The sequence below is a fragment of the Oncorhynchus keta genome, unplaced genomic scaffold, assembly GCF_023373465.1.
Source record: "Oncorhynchus keta strain PuntledgeMale-10-30-2019 unplaced genomic scaffold, Oket_V2 Un_contig_14519_pilon_pilon, whole genome shotgun sequence".
NCBI lineage: Eukaryota > Metazoa > Chordata > Actinopteri > Salmoniformes > Salmonidae > Oncorhynchus > Oncorhynchus keta.
Genome location: NW_026278801.1, coordinates 44,411 through 65,335, shown reverse-complemented (window position 1 = coordinate 65,335; position 20,925 = coordinate 44,411). Strand labels below are relative to the sequence as shown.

The following is a 20,925-nucleotide window of genomic DNA, read 5'->3' as shown; positions in this document are numbered from 1 at the left end:
GACAAACACAGAGGAGATATGACCCTGAGAGAGACAAACACAGAGGAGATATGACCCTGAGAGAGACAAACACAGAGGGAATATGACCCTGAGAGAGACAGACACAGAGGAGATATGACCCTGAGATAGAGACAAACACAGAGGAGATATGACCCTGAGATAGAGACAAACACAGAGGATATATGACCCACAAAGAGAAGACAGACACAGAGGAGATATGACCCTGAGAGAGAGACAGACACAGAGGAATATGACCCTGAGAGAGACAGACACAGAGGAGATATGACCCTGAGAGAGAGACAGACACAGAGGAGATATGACCCTGAGAGAGAGACAGACACAGAGAGATATGACCCTGAGAGAGAGACAGACAGAGGAGATATGACCCTGAGAGAGAGACAGACACAGAGGAGATGACCTGAGAGAGAGACAGACCTGGAGATATGACCCTGAGAGAGACAGACAGAGGAGATATGACCCTGAGAGAGAGAGACAGAGAGATATGACAGAAACACAGGAGATATGACCCTGAGAGAGAGAGACAGAGGAGATATGACCTGAGAGAGAGAGAGAGAGGAGATATGACCCCTGAGGAGAGAGACCCTGAGACACAGAGGAGATATGACCTGAGAGAGAGACAGACAGAGAGATATGACCTAAAGAGAGAGAGACAGAGGAGATATGACCCTGAGAGAGAGAGACAGACACTGACCCTGAGAGATAGACAGACACAGAGGAGATATGACCCTGAGAGAGAGAGACAGAGGGAGATATGACCCTGAGAGAGAGAAACACAGAGGAATATGACCTGAGGAGAGGAGAGATAAGGCCCACAAGAGAGACAGAGAGGAGATATGACCTGAGAGAGAGACAGACACAGAGGAGATATGACCTGAGAGAGAGACAGACACAGAGAGGAGATATGACCCTGAGAGACAGACACAGAGGAGATATGACCCTGAGAGAGAGACAGAGACACAGAGGAGATATGACCCTGAGAGAGAGACAGACACAGAGGAGATATGACCTGAAGACAGACACAGAGAGAATATGACCTGAGAGAGACAGACACAGAGGAGATATGACCCTGAGAGAGACAAACACAGAGGGAGATATGACCCTGAGAGAGAGACAGACACAGAAGGAGATATGACCCTGAGAGAGAGACAGAGGAGATATGACCCTGAGAGAGAGACAGAGGAGATATGACCCTGAGAGAGAGACAGAGGAGATATGACCTGAGAAGACTATGAGAGAGAGAGACAGACAGGAGATATGACCCTGAGAGAGAGACAGACACAGAGAGATATGACCCTGAGAGAGAGACAGACACAGAGGAGATATGACCCCTGAGAGAGAGACAGACACAGAGGAGATATGACCTGAGAGAGAGACAGACACAGAGGAGATATGACCCTGAGAGAGAGACAGACAGAGGAGATATGACCCTGAGAGAGAGACACAGAGGAGATATGACCCACTATGACCCTGAGAGAGAGACAGACACAGAGGAGATATGACCCTGACCTGAGAGAGACACAGAGGAGATATGACCCTGAGAGAGACAGACACAGAGGAGATATGACCCTGAGAGAGAGACAGACACAGAGAGATATGACCCTGAGAGAGATAAGAGATATGAGAGATATGACCCTATGACTGAGAGAGAGAGACAGAGGAGATATGACCTGAGAGAGAGACAGAGGAGATATGACCCTGAGAGAGACAGACACAGAGACAGGAGAAGGGTTGAACCCAAGAGAATACTCTGAGAGATATGGTGACGAGCGAGAGAGAGAGGCGAGATGGTGAGAGACAGACAGGACATTCTGCACTGGGCTGTGATATTCTCAAACTGGGAAAGTTGGAAGGCCAGAGGGATGAAGGGATCGTTTTTCAGCTGGTGCGAAGACCGACACAACAGCTGATGCCCCGTTACCTTGGTTACATCCAGTTACCTTGCACGCTGGTGTAGAACCTCTGTGATGAGGTCATAGTTACCTTGCACGCTGGTGTAGAACCCGTGTGATGAGGTCATAGTTACCTTGCACGCTGGTGTAGAACCTCTGTGATGAGTCATAGTTACCTTGCACGCTGGTGATAGAACCCGTGTGATGAGGTCATAGTTACGGACTCTGTAGAACCTGAGAAGGTCATAGTTACCTTGCAAAGCTGGTGTAGAACCCTGTGATGAGGTCATAGTTACCTTGAAGCTGGTGTAGAACCCCGTGTGATGAGGTCAGAGCGAGAGGTAGAACCTCTGATGAGGTCAGGCTCCACTGGTGTAGGGCTGTGATGAGGTCATAGTTACCTGGCGCGCTGGAAGGCCTCTGTGGGATGAGGGAAGTTACCTTGTGTGATGGTGAGGTCATAGTTACCTTGCACAAATGGTGTAGAACCCGTGTGATGAGGTCATAGTTACCTTGCGCTGGTGTAGAACCCGTGTGATGAGGTCATAGTTACCTTGCGCGCTGGTGAGAACCCGTGTGATGAGGTCATAGTTACCTTGCGCGCTGGTGTAGAACCTCTGTGATGAGGTCATAGTTACCTTGCGCGCTGGTGTAGAACCTCTGTGATGAGGTCATAGTTACCTTGCGCTGGTGTAGAACCCGTGTGATGAGGTCATAGTTACCTTGCACGCTGGTGTAGAACCCTGTGATGAGGTCATAGTTACCTTGCACGCTGGTGTAGAACCCGTCTGATGAGGTCATAGTTACCTTGCACGCTGGTGTCCGTGTGATGAGGTCATACCTTACCTTGCACGCTGGTGTAGAACCCGTGTGATGAGGTCATAGTTACCTTGCACGCTGGTGTAGAACCCGTGTGATGAGGTCATAGTTACCTTGCACGCTGGTGTAGAACCCGTGTGATGAGGTCATAGTTACCTTGCACGCTGGTGTAGAACCCGTGTGATGAGGTCATAGTTACCTTGCACGCTGGTGTAGAACCCGTGTGATGAGGTCAGTTACCTTGCACGCTGGTGTAGAACCCTGTGATGAGGTCATAGTTACCTTGCACGCTGGTGTGAACCCGTGTGATGAGGTCATAGTTACCTTGCACGCTGGTGTAGAACCCTGTGATGAGGTCATAGTTACCTTGCGCTGGTGTAGAACCTCTGTGATGAGGTCATAGTTACCTTGCACGCTGGTGTAGAACCCTGTGATGAGGTCATAGTTACCTTGCACGCTGGTGTAGAACCCTGTGATGAGGTCATAGTTACCTTGCGCTGGTGTAGAACCCGTGTGATGAGGTCATAGTTACCTTGCGCAGGTGTAGAACCCGTGTGATGAGGTCATAGTTACCTTGCGCTGGTGTAGAACCCGTGTGATGAGGTCATAGTTACCTTGCGCGCTGGTGTAGAACCCGTGTGATGAGGTCATAGTTACCTTGCACGCTGGTGTAGAACCCGTGTGATGAGGTCATAGTTACCTTGCACGCTGGTGTAGAACCTCTGTGATGAGGTCATAGTTACCTTGCGCGCTGGTGTAGAACCCGTGTGATGAGGCATAGTTACCTTGCACGCTGGTGTAGAACCCGTGTGATGAGGTCATAGTTACCTTGCACGCTGGTGTAGAACCCGTGTGATGAGGTCATAGTTACCCTTGCACGCTGGTGTAGAACCCGTGTGATGAGGTCATAGTTACCTTGCACGCTGGTGTAGAACCCGTGTGATGAGGTCATAGTTACCTTGCGCTGGTGTAGAACCCGTGTGATGAGGTCATAGTTACCTTGCACGCTGGTGTAGAACCCGTGTGATGAGGTCATAGTTACCTTGCACGCTGGTGTAGAACCCGTGTGATGAGGTCATAGTTACCTTACTGCGCTGGTGTAGAACCTCTGTGATGAGGTCATAGTTACCTTGCACGCTGGTGTAGAACCCGTGTGATGAGGTCATAGTTACCTTGCGCTGGTGTAGAACCCTGTGATGAGGTCATAGTTACCTTGCACGCTGGTGTAGAACCCTGTGATGAGGTCATAGTTACCTTGCACGCTGGTGTAGAACCCTGTGATGAGGTCATAGTTACCTTGCACGCTGGTGTAGAACCCTGTGATGAGGTCATAGTTACCTTGCACGCTGGTGTAGAACCTGTGATGAGGTCATAGTTACCTTGCACGCTGGTGTAGAACCCGTGTGATGAGGTCATAGTTACCTTGCACGCTGGTGTAGAACCCGTGTGATGAGGTCATAGTTACCTTGCACGCTGGTGTAGAACCCGTGTGATGAGGTCATAGTTACCTTGCACGCTGGTGTAGAACCCGTGTGATGAGGTCATAGTTACCTTGCACGCTGGTGTAGAACCCCGTGTGATGAGGTCATAGTTACCTTGCACGCTGGTGTAGAACCCGTGTGATGAGGTCATAGTTACCTTGCACGCTGGTGTAGAACCCGTGTGATGAGGTCATAGTTACCTTGCACGCTGGTGTAGAACCCGTGTGATGAGGTCATAAGTTACCTTGCACGCTGGTGTAGAACCCGTGTGATGAGGTCATAGTTACCTTGCACGCTGGTGTAGAACCCGTGTGATGAGGTCATAGTTACCTTGCACGCTGGTGTAGAACCCGTGTGATGAGGTCATAGTTACCTTGCACGCTGGTGTAGAACCCGTGTGATGAGAGTCATAGTTACCTTGCACGCTGGTGTAGAACCCGTGTGATGAGGTCATAGTTACCTTGCACGCTGGTGTAGAACCCGTGTGATGAGGTCATAGTTACCTTGCACGCTGGTGTAGAACCTCTGTGATGAGGTCATAGTTACCTTGCACGCTGGTGTAGAACCCGTGTGATGAGGTCATAGTTACCTTGCACGCTGGTGTAGACCTCTGTGATGAGGTCATAGTTACCCCTTGCGCAGGTGTAGAACCCTGTGATGAGGTCATAGTTACCTTGCGCAGGTGTAGAACCTCTGTGATGAGGTCATAGTTACCTTGCGCAGGAGTAGAACCTCTGTGATGAGGTCATAGTTACCTTGCGCAGGTGTAGAACCCCTGTGATGAGGTCATAGTTACCTTGCGCAGGTGTAGAACCTCTGTGGAGGTCATAGTTACCTTGCGCAGGTGTAGAACCTCTGATGAGGTCATAGTACCTTGTGCAGGTGTAGAACCTCTGTGATGAGGTCATAGTTACCTTGCGCAGGTGTGAACCCCCTGTGATGAGGTCATAGTTACCTTGCGCAGGTGTAGAACCTGTGATGAGGTCATAGTTACCTTGCGCAGGTGTAGAACCCGTGTGATGTAATCTGGTTGCAGAACATCCTGATCCTGGACTTGTGTCCCGTACACTTCCTGGATCCGCCCCTGCAGATCCCTCACCAGCCAATCGCGTTGCACCGCGTCATCGATACGCTGCTGCAGGTGGATCCTGGGAGAACACAGAGTGGATTATTACTGAGATTACTAAGGACTGGTCTAGAGTCAGTTCTTAAGATAAGGGTGGTTAGGAGAAGAATTGAGAAATCTGATCCTAGACCATTATCTGCTAGAACCAGGGGTGGGCGTGCCAGTCAGGACCCACCGTCTCTCCCATCTGACTAATCAAACTGCATTCTGAACTGAAGATCATGACGGTGATTATTGGAGTCATTATCATGACTGAATGGGGGCAGGTCAGCAGACACAATATACAGGCAGAAATACACAGTGCAACAGCACCACCTGTAGCCTGGGTAACAGTCTCTTGGATAAGACTCCCCTGCGTCCCCTCCCCTGTGCTCCACTCCCTGTTCCACTCCCTGGGCTCCACTCCTGTTCCCCTCCCTGCGCTCCACTCCCTGTGCTCCACTCCCTGCGCTCCACCCTGTGCTCCACTCCCTGTGCTCCACTCCCTGCGCTCCACTCCCTGCGCTCCACTCCCTGCGCTCCACTCCCTGTGCTCCACTCCCTGCACTCCACTCCCTGTGCTCCACTCCCTGTGCTCCACTCCCCCTGGGCTCCACTCCCTGTGGGCTCCACTCCCTGTGCTCCACTCCCTGTGCTCCACTCCCTGCACTCCACTCCCTGCACTCCTGGGCTCCACTCCTGTGCTCCCCTGCCCCTCCCTGTACTCCACTCCCTGTGCCAAAGAGACAGGACGTTCTCCCATCTTCAACTCTGAAGATTCTATCATTAATGAGCTTGAGGAGAACAGAGGAGTTGCTCCTGATTCGATAACCCCTCGCAGGCTATCCTCCAATCACAACGATTAGGCAACTATTGGAACTAATCACTGTTTAATCTCCACTGGAAGTGTTGCTATCCGGTTGCTAAGCAACCATTTGTTTTGGGGGGTCAGCCAGAGTAAAACAGTGTGTTGACAGCGTGAAAAGTTGCAAGCTCACGTCTAAATACGTACTGTAACTCCAACCACAAAACGTCTTAGGCCTTGATTTAAGAACCAAAATAATCAACAGCTTGCCTAGCTAACAGCTAAATGTTGCTTTTTGATTTGGTCATATAATTATAATTACATTTGAGGCTCTACATGTCGACATGGAAAATATGAATGTTATTTTCAAACAACCAATGAGCAACTCAGCCGTAAACCAGCTGCGTACTGAGCGTTGAGATCGCCAGAGACCCCGTCTCTATGGCAATGACAAGGAGTGGTATGTTAACTCAGGTAGTGTGTCCAGGTGTAGCAGGGAGGAGAGATGGACAGAGAGACAGACAGGTAGTGTGTCCAGGTGTAGCAGGGAGGGGAGACATGGACAGACAGAGACAGACAGTGTGTCCAGGTATAGACAGACAGACAGACAGACATGACAGACAGACAGACAGACAGACAGGTAGTGTGTCCAGGTGTAGCAGGGAGGAGAGATGGACACAGAGACAGACAGACAGGTAGTGTACGGTTAAACTCAGGTAGTTTGTCCAGGTCTAGCAGGGAGAGACAGGACAGACAGACAGACAGGTAGTGTACTTGTTAAACTCAGGTAGTTTGTTCAGGTCTAGCAGGGGAGGAGACAGACAGACAGAGACAGGTAGTGTACTTGTTAAACTCAGGTAGTTTGTCCAGGTCTAGCAGGGAGGGGAGAGATGGACACAGAGACAGACAGACAGACAGGTAGTGTACTTGTTAAACTCAGGTAGTTTGTTCAGGTCTAGCAGGAGGGAGAGATGGACACAGAGACAGACAGACAGGTAGTGTACTTGTTAAACTCAGGTAGTTTGTCCAGGTCTAGCAGGGGACACAGAGACAGAGAGACAGGTAGTGTACTTGTTAAACTCAGGTAGTTTGTCCAGGTCTAGCAGGGCAGAGACATGGACAGACAGAGACAGGTAGTGTACTTGTTAAACTCAGGTAGTTTGTCCAGGTCTAGCAGGGCAGAGACAGACAGACAGACAGACAGACAGGTAGTGTACTTGTTAACTCAGGTAGTTTGTCCAGGTCTAGCAGGGCAGAGACAGAGACAGACAGGTAGTGTACTTGTTAAACTCAGGTAGTTTGTCCAGGTCTAGCAGGGCAGAGACAGACAGAGACAGGTAGTGTCTTGTTAAACTCAGGTAGTTTGTCCAGGTCTAGCAGGGCAGAGACAGACAGACAGGTAGTGTACTTGTTAAACTCAGGTAGTGTGTCCAGGTCTAGCAGGGCAGAGTCAGACAGACAGAGACAGGTAGTGTACTTGTTAAACTCAGGTAGTGTGTCCAGGTCTAGCACAGAGACAGACAGACAGGTAGTGTACTTGTTAAACTCAGGTAGTTTGTCCAGGTCTAGCAGGGCAGAGACAGACAGAGACAGGTAGTGTACTTGTTAAACTCAGGTAGTTTGTCCAGGTCTACATCAGAGACAGACAGAGACAGGTAGTGTACTTGTTAAACTCAGGTAGTTTGTCCAGGTCTAGCAGGGCAGAGACAGAGTGTACTTGTTAAACTCAGGTAGTTTGTCCAGGTCTAGCAGGGCAGAGTCAGACAGAGACAGGTAGTGTACTTGTTAAACTCAGGTAGTTTGTCCAGGTCTAGCAGGGCAGAGTCAGACAGAGACAGGTAGTGTACTTGTTAAACTCTACAGGTAGTTTGTCCAGGTCTAGCAGGGCAGAGTCAGACAGAGACCCCCTATATAGTGTACTTGTTAAACTCAGGTAGTTGTCCAGGTCTAGCAGGGCAGAGACAGACAGAGACAGGTAGTGTACTTGTAAACTCAGGTAGTTTGTCCAGGTCTAGCAGGGCAGAGACAGACAATACAGGTAGTGTACTTGTTAAACTCTAGGTAGTTTGTCCAGGTCTAGCAGGGCAGAGACAGACAGAGACAGGTAGTGTACTACATGTTAAGCTCAGGTAGTTTGTCCAGGTCTAGCAGGGCAGAGTCAGACAGAGACAGGTAGTGTACTTGTTAAACTCAGGTAGTTTGTCCAGGTCTAGCAGGGCAGAGACAGACAGACAGAGACAGGTAGTGTACTTGTTAAAGTCAGGTAGTTTGTCCAGGTCTAGCAGGGCAGAGACTCAGACAGAGACAGGTAGTGTACTTGTTAAACTCAGGTAGTTTGTCCAGGTCTAGCAGGGCAGAGACAGACAGAGACAGGTAGTGTACTTGTTAAACTCAGGTAGTTTGTCCAGGTCTCAGGGCAGAGTCAGACAGAGACAGGTAGTGTACTTGTTATTCTCAGGTAGTTTGTCCAGGTCTAGCAGGGCAGAGACAGACAGACAGACCCTAGACAGACCAGACAGAGACAGGTATTGTACTTGTTAAACTCAGGTAGTGTGTCCAGGTCTAGCAGGGCAGACAGACAGACAGACAGGTAGTGTACTTGTTAAGTCCAGGTAGTGTGTCCAGGTCTAGCAGGGCAGAGAGACAGACAGACAGGTAGTGTACTTGTTAAACTCAGGTAGTGTGTCCAGGTCTAGCAGGGCACTAGTCAGACAGACAGGTAGTGTACTTGTTAAACTCAGGTAGTTTGTCCAGGTCTAGCAGGGCAGAGACAGACAGAGACAGGTAGTGTACTTGTTAAACTCAGGTAGTTTGTCCAGGTCTAGCAGGGCAGAGTCAGACAGAGACAGGTAGTGTACTTGTTAAACTCAGGTAGTTTGTCCAGGTGACTAGCAGGGCAGAGTGGGTGGTGATCTTATGACTACATTGAACTCCCTATCAGGATCCTCCATCTTACGACCAACACTTTACCTGCAGGATGACAGGGGGACAGGATGACAGGGGGACAGGATGACAGGGGACAGGATGACAGGGGACAGGATGACAGGGGACAGGATGACAGGGGGACAGGATGACAGGATGACAGGGGGACAGGATGACAGGGGGACAGGATGACAGGGGGGACAGGATGACAGGGGACAGGATGACAGGATGACAGGATGACAGGGGGACAGGATGACAGGGGGACAGGATGACAGGGGGACAGGATGACAGGATGACAGGGGGACAGGATGACAGGGGGACAGGATGACAGGGGGACAGGATGACAGGGGACAGGATGACAGGGGGACAGGATGACAGGATACAGGATGACAGGATGACAGGATGACAGGGGGACAGGATGACAGGGGGACAGGATGACAGGGGGACAGGATGACAGGATGACAGGGGACCCTAGGTCCAGGATACATGACAGGGGGACAGGATGACAGGGGGACAGGACTACAGGGGACCCCTTTAGGGCACCTGTCCACTACATCTGACCCTATATAGTCCACTACATCTGACCCCTATAGTCCTCTACATCTGACCCCTATTAGTCCCTACATCTGACCCCTATATAGTCCACTACTTCTGACCCCTATATAGTCACCCTACATCTGACCCCTAGTCCTCTACATCTGACCCCTATATAGTCCTCTACATCTGACCCCTATATAGTCCTCAGTCCTCTACATCTGACCCCTATATAGTCCTCTACATCTGACCCCATATATAGTCCTCTACATCTGACCCCTATATAGTCCTCTACATCTGACCCCTATATAGTCCTCTACATCTGACCCCTATATAGTCCTCTACATCTGACCCCTATATAGTCCTCTACATCTGACCCCTATATAGTCCTCTACATCTGACCCCAATATAGTCCTCTACATCTGACCCCTATATAGTCCTCTACATCTGACCCCTGTATAGTCCTCTACATCTGACCCCTGTCCTCCATCTGACCCCAATATAGTCCCAGCTGACCCTATATAGTCCTCTACATCTGACCCCTATAGTCCCTACATCTGATATAGTCCTCTACATCTGACCCCAATATAGTCCACTACATCTGACCCCAATATAGTCCTCTACATCTGACCCCTATAGTCCACTACATCTGACTCCTATTCCCTATATAGTCCACTACATCTGACTCCTATTCCCTATATAGTCCACTACATCTGACTCCTATTCCCTCTATAGTCCACTACTTCTGACTCCTATTCCCTATATAGTCCACTACATCTGACTCCTATTCCATAGTCCACTACTTCTGACTCCTATTCTATAGTCCACTACTTCTGACCCCTATTCCCTCTATAGTCCACTACATCTGACTCCTATTCCCTCTATAGTCCACTACTTCTGACTCCTATTCCCTCTATAGTCCACTACTTCTGACTCCTATTCCCTGTATAGTCCACTACTTCTGACTCCCCTCTATAGCCCACTACATCTGACTCCTCCCTATATCCACTACATCTGACTCCTATTCCCTCTATAGTCCACTACATCTGACTCCTATTCCTCTATAGTCCACTACTTCCTCCTATTCCCTGTATAGTCCACTACTTCTGACTCCTATTCCCCTCTATAGTCCACTACATCCTCTATATAGTCCACTACATCTGACTCCTATTCCTCTCAGTCCACTACTTCTGACTCCTATTCCCTCTATAGTCCACTACTTCTGACTCCTATTCCCTCTATAGTCCACTACTTCTGTCCACTCCTATTCCCTCTATAGTCCACTACATCTGACTCCTATTCCCTGTATAGTCCACTACTTCTGACTCCTATTCCCTATATAGTCCACTACATCTGACTCTATTCCTGTATAGTCCACTACATCTGACCCCTATTCCCTATATAGTCCACTACTTATTCCCTCTATAGTCCACTACTTCTGACCCCTATTCCCTCTATAGTCCACTACATCTGACTACTATTCCCTCTATAGTCCACTACATCTGACTATTCCCTCTATAGTCCACTACTCTGACTCCTATTCCCTCTATAGTCCACTACATCTGACCCCTATTCCCTATAGTCCACTACATCTGACTCCTCTATAGTCCACTACATCTGACCCCTATTCCTCTATAGTCCACTACTTCTGACCCTGTATAGTCCACTACTTCCTATTCCTCTATAGTCCACTACATCTGACTCCTATTCCCTATAGTCCACCATCCCTATAGTCCACTACCTATTCCCTATATAGTCCACTACATCTGACTCCTATTCCCTCTATAGTCCACTACATCTGACTCCTATTCCCTATATAGTCCACACATCTGACTCCTATTCCCTATATAGTCCACTACATCTGACTCCTATTCCCTCTATAGTCCACTACTTCTGACTCCTATTCCCTCTATAGTCCAATACATCTGACTCCTATTCCCTATATAGTCCACTACTTCTGACTCCTATTCCCTATATAGTCCACCCTCTACATCTGACTCCTATTCCCTATATAGTCCACTACATCTGACTCCTATTCCCGATATAGTCCACTACATCTGACTCCTATTCCCTATATAGTCCACTACATCTGACTCCTATTCCCTATAGTCCATTACATCTGACTCCTATTCCCTATATAGTCCACTACATCTGACTCCTATTCCCTATATAGTCCACTACATCTGACTCCTATTCCCTATATAGTCCACTACATCTGACTCCTATTCCCTATATAGTCCACTACATCTGACTCCCTTCCCACTACATCTGACTCCTATTCCCTATATAGTCCACTACATCTGACTCCTATTCCCTATATAGTCCACTACATCTGACTCCTATTCCCTATATAGTCACTACATGACTCCTATTCCCTATATAGTCCACTACATCTGACTCCTATTCCCTCTATAGTCCACTACATCTGACTCCTATTCCCTATTAGTCCCTTCGACCCCTATTCCCTCTATAGTCCACTACTTCTGACTCCTATTCCCTCTATAGTCCACTACATCTGACCCCTATTCCCTCTAAAGTGCACTACATCTGACCCCTATTCCCTCTATAGTGCACTACTTCTCTGTATAAAGATATCCCCCTGCCCCCCTCTTACTGTTGAAGCCAGATCCACAGTGTGTGGTGATATCAGTAGTGCTTCAGGTAGGGCCCCACTCCTCTGGAAACTCTGTATGTAGATATCTCCTTGTCTCTTGGAGAGCTTACTGCCATCTCTGTTGAGGAGGGAGAGGAAGGTGTCCGAACAGCCCAGAGCCCTGGAACTAACATAACCAGGGCCCAGAGCCCTGGAATAACAACAATAACATAACCAGGGCCCTGGAATAACAACAATAACTTCCAGCCCAGAGCCCTGGAATAACAACAATAACATAACCAGGGCTTCCAGCCCAGAGCCCTGGAATAACAACAATAACATAACCAGGGGCTTCCAGCCCAGAGCCCTGGAATAACAACAATAACATAACCAGCCCAGGGCTTCCAGCCCAGCCCAGAGCCCTGGAATAACAACAATAACATAACCAGGGGCTTCCAGCCCAGAGCCCTGGAATAACAACAATAACATAACCAGGGGCTTCCAGCCCAGAGCCCTGGAATAACAACAATAACATAACCAGGGCTTCCAGCCCAGAGCCCTGGAACATAACATAACCAGGGGCTTCCAGCCCAGAGCCCTGGAACAACAACAATAACATAACCAGGGGCTTCCAGCCCAGAGCCCTGGAATAACAACAATAACATAACCAGGGGCTTCCAGCCCAGAGCCCTGGAATAACAACAATAACATAACCAGGGGCTTCCAGCCCAGAGCCCTGGAATAACAACAATAACATAACCAGGGGCTTCCAGCCCAGAGCCCTGGAATAACAACATAACCCAGGGGCTTCCAGCCCAGAGCCCTGGAATAACAACAATAACATAACCAGGGGCTTCCAGCCCAGAGCCCTGGAATAACAACAATAACATAACCAGGGGGCTTCCAGCCCAGATAACATAACCAGGGGCTTCCAGCCCAGAGCCCTGGAATAACAACAATAACATAACCAGGGGCTTCCAGCCCAGAGCCCTGGAATAACAACAATAACATAACCAGGGGCTTCCAGCCCAGAGCCCTGGAATAACAACAATAACATAACAGGGGCTTCCAGCCCAGAGCCCTGGAATAACAACAATAACATAACCAGGGGCTTCCAGCCCAGAGCCCTGGAATAACAACAATAACATAACCAGGGGCTTCCAGCCCAGAGCCCTGGAACAACAACAATAACATAACCAGGGGGCTTCCAGCCCAGAGCCCTGGAATAACAACAATAACATAACCAGGGGCTTCCAGCCCAGAGCCCTGGAACAACAATAACATAACCAGGGGCTTCCAGCCCAGAGCCCTGGAATAACAACAATAACATAACCAGGGGCTTCCAGCCCAGAGCCCTGGAATAACAACAATAACATAACCAGGGGCTTCCAGCCCAGAGCCCTGGAATAACAACAATAACATAACCAGGGGGCTTCCAGCCCAGAGCCCTGGAATAACAACAATAACATAACCAGGGGCTTCCAGCCCAGAGCCCTGGAATAACAACAATTTGTAACCAGGGGCTTCCACATGGAATAACATTTTAGTCCATTGCCTCTGATATTCTCATGCTCCATAATTGCTATGTTATTATATTTTGCTCTGTACGTGTCCAATTGGGGCTTCCAGTATCTTGAAAAGAGTGAATAAAATGTACTATTATTCTGAATATTAACACAAAGTATTTGTACAACATTTTTCCATTGTATATTCTCATAATTGCTATGTTATTATATTTTGCTCTGTACGTGTCCTTGGGATCTTGAAAAGAGTGAATAAAATGTACTATTATTCTGAATATTAGTATTCTACAAATTTTGTATGTGTGTGTCCCTGTACAGCAGCAGGTGTGTGTGTGTGTGTACCTGTACAGCAGCAGGTGTGTGTGTGTGTGTGTGTACCTGTACAGCAGCAGGTGTGTGTGTGTGTGTACCTGTACAGCAGCAGGTGTGTGTGTGTGTGTACCTGTACAGCAGCAGGTGTTTGGAGGTAGAGATGAGCCACTCTGATCCTCTCAGGACGTGGCTGACCTTCATCAGGTGGTCGTCTACTACGTTAGCCAGGTGATAGGTGGGGGAAACCATCAGCTTTCAACACAACAGGGTCTCCTTCAACCTGGAGCAGGAGCAGAAACTATTCACACCGTTCTGACTTTTCCCCACATTTTGTTGTGTTACAGCCTGAATTCAAAAATGTAAATGGATATTTTTGTTCGCTACTGGCCAACACACAACATCCCATAATGTCAAAGTGGTATTCTGTTATTCCATTTTTTTTTTTTCAAATTAATAAAAAATGAAAAGCTGAAATGTCTTGAGTCAATGTTTAAGCCCTTTGTTACGGCAAGTCTAAATCAGTTCAGGAGTAAACATGGGCTTAACAAGTCAGATAATAAAGTTGCTTGACTCATTCTGTATACAATAATAGTGTTTAACATGATTTTTTTAATGACTACCTCAACTCTGCACCCCACACATACAATTATCTGTATTTCAGTGAATTTCAAAACACAGATTCAACCACAAAGACCAGGGAGGTTTTCCAATGCTTTGCAACGAAGGGCCCCTATTGGTAGATGGGTAAAACAAACATTAAAAAGCAGATTGAATATCCCTTTGGGAAGAGGAAGGAGTAGATGTTCTCTATCCAGCTACTACATTTTCCAGGTGGGGAACCATCAGATTAACACGGGGTCTCCTTTAACTTGGGATGGGAGGCGGAGTTTCAATTATATGTGTTTTGAAATAAGAAAAGGACTTTCAAATCTGAGGTTACTTGTTGCCGGGGCGTCGGAAATTTAAAAACATTTAAAAAATGTCACACTGCTTGCGGGTACAGCTTGTGTTTATCTATCTCACATATCTGCTGGTTTACCTGGGCCACCTCATGACGGTTCCAGCCAAAGACCAGGTCGTTGAAGGGTTCTACTCCAGACTCCAGTCGGAACCTGATCATCGGGTTTACAGCCTGTTGAAGGGTTTATCTATCTCACATATCTGCTGGTTTACCTGGGCCACCTCATGACGGTTCCAGCCAAAGACCAGGTCGGAAGGGTTCTACTCCAGACGGAACCTGATCACGGTTGTGTTTATCTATCTCACATATCTGCTGGTTTACCTGGGCCACCTCATGACGGTTCCAGCCAAAGACCAGGTCCTACTCCAGACTCCAGTCGGAACCTGATCACATGGGGACCTTCTGATCCAGCTTCTCCTCTCTGGTCTGGGAGGTGTCTGCACCTGTTGTCATACCTGCAGTAGAGGAATGTTCAGTAACGTGTGTGAGTATTTAGGCTATTTAAACATGTTATCATACCTGCAGTAGACAATAGATCAGTAACGGTGTGAGCTGTTTAGCTCTATTTAAACATGTTATTGGGGCTCCCGAGGAGGCGCAGCGGGTCGAAGGCCCTGCATCTCAGTGCTAGAGGCGTCACTACAGACCCTGGTTCGATTCCAGGCTGTATCACAGCAGTCTAAGGCACTGCATCTCAGTGCTAGAGGCGTCACTACAGACCCTGGTTCGATTACAGGTTGTATCACAACCCGGCCGTGATTGGGAGTTCCATAGGGCGGGGCCGCACCATTGGCCCAGCGTCGTCCGGGTTTGGCCGGGAGTCAGTGGAAATAACAATTTGTTAACTGACTTTCCTAGTTAAATGAAATAAATAAAAGTATGTGTGTGTTTAGTCTACTCACCGCGGGTCTGTCCACTGCGTAGGGCCTCTCTCTTCAGTAATTCTAGTCTCTGCTGGCTGCAGAAGCAGTGGTAGGCCTTCCCTGTCTGGACCAAGGAGTCAGCAGCCTGGCTGTACAGGGACAGCCTCTGGGACTGGAGGTAGGGACCGTACTGGCCTCCTCCACGGGGACTCTCGTCTGGGGGGATACCTGGGGAGGGAAGGATGGAGATGGACGGTATCCACGTTAGCCCCCATTATTACATGGGCAAAAATGCAATTATGACTGGTCGGAGTCCACAGCGTGTTCTAGAATGTAAACAATGCTGTGGAACTGAATGTCTAGAATCTGAATTAGATTCCAAATACTTGGAATGTGTTGGAACGCTCACGGGTTCTAACGTCTGTTGTAAAAGTTGGCCAAACTCCTTAATATCTAAATATGTCTCTGTTCCTACCAGACCCCCAGCATGAACTCTACACTCAGCCACTCCCTGCACCAGTCTGTCCTACCAGACCCCCCAGCATGAACTCTACAGACTCAGCCACTCCCTGCACCAGTCTGTCCTACCAGACCCCCAGCATGAACTCTACACTCAGCCACTCCCTGCACCAGTCTGTCCTACCAGACCCCCAGCATGAACTCTACACTCAGCCACTCCCTGCACCAGTCTGTCCTACCAGACCCCCCAGCATGAACTCTACACTCAGCCACTCCCTGCACCAGTCTGTCCTACCAGACCCCCCCAGCATGAACTCTACACTCAGCCACTCCCTGCACCAGTCTGTCCTACCAGACCCCCCCAGCATGAACTCTACAGACTCAGCCACTCCCTGCACCAGTCTGTCCTACCAGACCCCCAGCATGAACTCTACACTCAGCCACTCCCTGCACCAGTCTGTCCTACCAGACCCCCAGCATGAACTCTACAGACTCAGCCACTCCCTGCACCAGTCTGTCCTACCAGACCCCCCAGCATGAACTCTACACTCAGCCACTCCCTGCACCAGTCTGTCCTACCAGACCCCCCCAGCATGAACTCTACAGACTCAGCCACTCCCTGCACCAGTCTGTCCTACCAGACCCCCCCAGCATGAACTCTACAGACTCAGCCACTCCCTGCACCAGTCTGTCCTACCAGACCCCCCCAGCATGAACTCTACACTCAGCCACTCCCTGCACCAGTCTGTCCTACCAGACCCCCCCAGCATGAACTCTACACTCAGCCACTCCCTGCACCAGTCTGTCCTACCAGACCCCCCCAGCATGAACTCTACAGACTCAGCCACTCCCTGCACCAGTCTGTCCTACCAGACCCCCCAGTCTGAACTCTACAGACTCAGCCACTCCCTGCACCAGTCTGTCCTAGACCCCCCAGTATGAACTCTATACACTCAGCAGTCTGTCTGTCCTAGACCCCCCCAGTGAACTGTAGGTGTGTGCACCAGTCTGTCCTACCAGACCCCCCAGCATGAACTCTACACTCAGCCACTCCCTGCACCAGTCTGTCCTACCAGACTGTGTTTAGGTGTGTGTGTGTGTACTCTGTGTGTTTAGGTTGTGTGTGTAGGTGACTGTGCCAGGTGTGTGTGTTATTAAGTCTGTCCTACCAGACCCCCCAACATATCCTCTATAGACTCTGCAGCTCCCTGCACCAGTCTGCTCTGGTCTGTGTTTAGGTGTGTGTGTGTGTGTAGGTGTGTGTGTGTGTAGTGTGTGTAGGTGTGTGTGTAGGTGTGTGTAGGTGTGTGTGTTATTAAGTCTGTCCTACCAGCCCACTGTATCCTCTATAGACTCAGCCACTCCCTGGCACCAGTCTGCTCTGGTCTGTGTTTAGGTGTGTGTGTAGGTGTGTGTGTGTGTGTGTAGGTGTGTGTGTGTGTGTGTAGGTGTGTGTAGGTGTGTGTGTTATTAAGTCTGTCCTACCAGCCCACCCAACATATCCTCTATAGACTCTGCAGCTCCCTGCACCAGTCTGCTCTGGTCTGTGTTTAGGTGTGTGTGTGTGTAGGTGTGTGTGTGTGTGTGTAGGTGTGTGTGTGTGTAGGTGTGTGTAGGTGTGTGTGTTATTAAGTGTGTGTGTGTGTAGGTGTGCACCAGTCTGTCCTGTGTGTGTGTAGGTGTGTGTGTGTGTGGTGTGTGTTGTGTGTGTGTAGGTGTGTGTGTGTGTGTGTGTGTAGGTGTGTGTGTGTAGGTGTGTGTGTGTAGGTGTGTGTGTTATTAAGTCTGTCCTACCAGCCCACTCCAACATATCCTCTATAGACTCTGCAGCTCCCTGCACCAGTCTGCTCTGGTCTGTGTTTAGGTGTGTGTGTGTGGTGTGTGTGTGGTGTGTGTAGGTGTGTGTGTTATTAAGTCTGTCCTACCAGCCCACTCCAACATATCCTCTATAGACTCTGCAGCTCCCTGCACCAGTCTGCTCTGGTCTGTGTTTAGGTGTGTGTGTGTAGGTGTGTGTGTGTGTGTGTGTGTAGGTGTGTGGTGTGTGTAGGTGTGTGTGTTATTAAGTCTGTCCTACCAGCCCACTCCAACATATCCTCTATAGACTCTGCAGCTCCCTGCACCAGTCTGCTCTGGTCTGTGGTCTGTGTGTTAGGTGTGTGTGTGTGGTGTGTGTGTGTGTAGGTGTGTGTGTGTGTGTGTGTGTAGGTGTGTGTCTGTCCTACCAGCCCACTCCAACATATCCTCTATAGACTCTGCAGCTCCCTGCACCAGTCTGCTCTGGTCTGTGTGTGTGGTGTGTGTGTAGGTGTGTGTGGTGTGTGTAGGTGTGTGTAGGTGTGTGTGTTATTAAGTCTGTCCTACCAGCCCACTCCAACATATCCTCTATAGACTCTGTAGCTCCCTGCACCAGTCTGCTCTGGTCTGTGTAGGTGTGTGTGGTGTGTGTGTGTAGGTGTGTGTAGGTGTGTGTGTTATTAAGTCTGTCCTACCAGCCCACTCCAACATATCCTCTATAGACTCTGCAGCTCCCTGCACCAGTCTGCTCTGGTCTGTGTTTAGGTGTGTGTGTGTAGGTGTGTGTGTGTAGGTGTGTGTAGGTGTGTGTGTTATTAAGTCTGTCCTACCAGCCCACTCCAACATATCCTCTATAGACTCTGCAGCTCCCTGCACCAGTCTGCTCTGGTCTGTGTTTAGGTGTGTGTGTGTGTGTAGGTGTGTGTAGGTGTGTGTGTGTAGGTGTGTGTGTTATTAAGTCTGTCCTACCAGCCCACTCCAACATATCCTCTATAGACTCTGCAGCTCCCTGCACCAGTCTGCTCTGGTCTGTGTTTAGGTGTGTGTGTGTAGGTGTGTGTGTGTGTGTGTGTAGGTGTGTGTGTAGGTGTGGTGTGTGTGTGTGTGTAGGTGTGTGTAGGTGTGTGTAGGTGTGTGTGTTATTAAGTCTGTCCTACCAGCCCACTCCAACATATCCTCTATAGACTCTGCAGCTCCCTGCACCAGTCTGCTCTGGTCTGTGTTTAGGTGTGTGTGTGTAGTGTGTGGTGTGTGTGTGTGTAGGTGTGTGTAGGTGTGTGTGTTATTAAGTCTGTCCTACCAGCCCACTCCAACATATCCTCTATAGACTCTGCAGCTCCCTGCACCAGTCTGCTCTGGTCTGTGTGTGTAGGTGTGTGTGTGTAGGTGTGTGTGTGTGTGTAGGTGTGTAGGTGTGTGTTATTAAGTCTGTCCTACCAGCCCACTCCAACATATCCTCTATAGACTCTGCAGCTCCCTGCACCAGTCTGCTCTGGTCTGTGTTAGGTGTGTGTGTGTGTGTAGGTGTGTGTGTGGTGTGTGTAGGTGTGTGTGTTATTAAGTCTGTCCTACCAGCCCACTCCAACATATCCTCTATAGACTCTGCAGCTCCCTGCACCAGTCTGCTCTGGTCTGTGTTTAGTAGTGTGTGTGTGTGTAGGTGTGTGTGTGTGTAGGTGTGTGTGTGTGTGTGTGTGTTAGGTGTGTGTGTAGTGTGTGTGTGTGTAGGTGTGTGTGTGTGTGTGTAGGTGTGTGGTGTGTAGGTGTTGTGTAGGTGTGTAGGTGTGTGTAGGTGTGTGTGTGTGTGTGTAGGTGTGTGTGTTATTAAGTCTGTCCTACCAGCCCACTCCAACATATCCTCTATAGACTCTGCAGCTCCCTGCACCAGTCTGCTCTGGTCTGTGTTTAGGTGTGTGTAGGTAGGTGTGTGTGTGTGTGTGTGTGTGTGTAGGTGTGTGTGTTATTAAGTCTGTCCTACCAGCCCACTCCAACATATCCTCTATAGACTCTGCAGCTCCCTGCACCAGTCTGCTCTGGTCTGTGTTTAGGTGTGTGTGGTGTGTGTGTGTGTAGGTGTGTGTGGGTGTGTGTAGGTGTGTGTGTTATTAAGTCTGTCCTACCAGCCCACTCCAACATATCCTCTATAGACTCTGCAGCTCCCTGCACCAGTCTGCTCTGGTCTGTGTTTAGGTGTGTGTGTGTGTAGGTGTGTGTGTGTGTAGGTGTGTGTAGGTGTGTGTGTTATTAAGTCTGTCCTACCAGCCCACTCCAACATATCCTCTATAGACTCTGCAGCTCCCTGCACCAGTCTGCTCTGGTCTGTGTTTAGGTGTGTGGTGTGTGTGTGTGTGTGTGTAGGTGTGTGTGTGTGTAGGTGTGTGTAGGTGTGTGTTGGTGTGTAGGTGTGTGTGTATTAAGTCTGTCCTACCAGCCCACTCCAACATATCCTCTATAGACTCTGCAGCTCCCTGCACCAGTCTGCTCTGGTCTGTGTTTAGGTGTGTGTGTGTGTAGGTGTGTGTAGGTGTGTGTGTTATTAAGTCTGTCCTACCAGCCCACTCCAACATATCCTCTATAGACTCTGCAGCTCCCTGCACCAGTCTGCTCTGGTCTGTGTTTAGGTGTGTGTGTAGGTGTGTGTGTGTGTAGGTGTGTGTAGGTGTGTGTGTTATTAAGTCTGTCCTACCAGCCCACTCCAACATATCCTCTATAGACTCTGCAGCTCCCTGCACCAGTCTGCTCTGGTCTGTGTTTAGGTGTGTGTGTGTGTGTAGGTGTGTGTGTGTGTGTGTAGGTGTGTGTGTTATTAAGTCTGTCCTACCAGCCCACTCCAACATATCC

At 49.2% G+C, this 20,925-nt stretch overlaps 1 protein-coding gene and 2 long non-coding RNA genes across 5 annotated transcripts in view; 1 reads left to right on the top strand and 2 right to left on the bottom strand.

Moving 5' to 3' along the window:
• Positions 1–266: 266 nt before the first annotated feature.
• Positions 267–20,925, bottom strand: part of LOC118381910 (probable glutamate--tRNA ligase, mitochondrial) — a gene marked incomplete at its 3' end in the record, with an annotated part of 30,681 nt that continues 10,022 nt past the window's right edge. Inside the window, 15 exon segments of the mRNA XM_052501858.1 lie at positions 267–322; positions 1,383–1,416; positions 5,205–5,358; positions 7,402–7,472; positions 9,077–9,090; positions 12,191–12,226; positions 12,229–12,319; positions 12,321–12,350; positions 13,590–13,617; positions 14,135–14,244; positions 14,246–14,284; positions 15,044–15,127; positions 15,359–15,386; positions 15,388–15,420; positions 15,864–16,056. Coding sequence (XP_052357818.1) covers positions 267–322; positions 1,383–1,416; positions 5,205–5,358; positions 7,402–7,472; positions 9,077–9,090; positions 12,191–12,226; positions 12,229–12,319; positions 12,321–12,350; positions 13,590–13,617; positions 14,135–14,244; positions 14,246–14,284; positions 15,044–15,127; positions 15,359–15,386; positions 15,388–15,420; positions 15,864–16,056 — 1,001 coding nt within the window.
• LOC127918556 (uncharacterized) lies at positions 1,836–4,606 on the bottom strand. Of its 2 annotated transcripts, XR_008100386.1 has the most exons (4): positions 4,498–4,606; positions 4,109–4,280; positions 3,344–3,472; positions 2,763–2,928 (listed from the first exon to the last, which is right to left on the bottom strand). It is a non-coding gene; the product is annotated as an uncharacterized LOC127918556 (long non-coding RNA). The 2 variants fall into 2 exon arrangements; XR_008100385.1 differs by lacking the exons at positions 2,763–2,928; positions 3,344–3,472 and adding an exon at positions 1,836–2,066 and having other exon boundaries at positions 4,088–4,280.
• LOC127918558 (uncharacterized) lies at positions 7,539–8,964 on the top strand. 2 transcript variants are annotated; one of them, XR_008100390.1, is made up of 5 exons: positions 7,539–7,610; positions 7,851–7,958; positions 8,293–8,361; positions 8,429–8,528; positions 8,875–8,964. It is a non-coding gene; the product is annotated as an uncharacterized LOC127918558 (long non-coding RNA). The 2 variants fall into 2 exon arrangements; XR_008100391.1 differs by lacking the exon at positions 7,539–7,610 and having other exon boundaries at positions 7,843–7,958.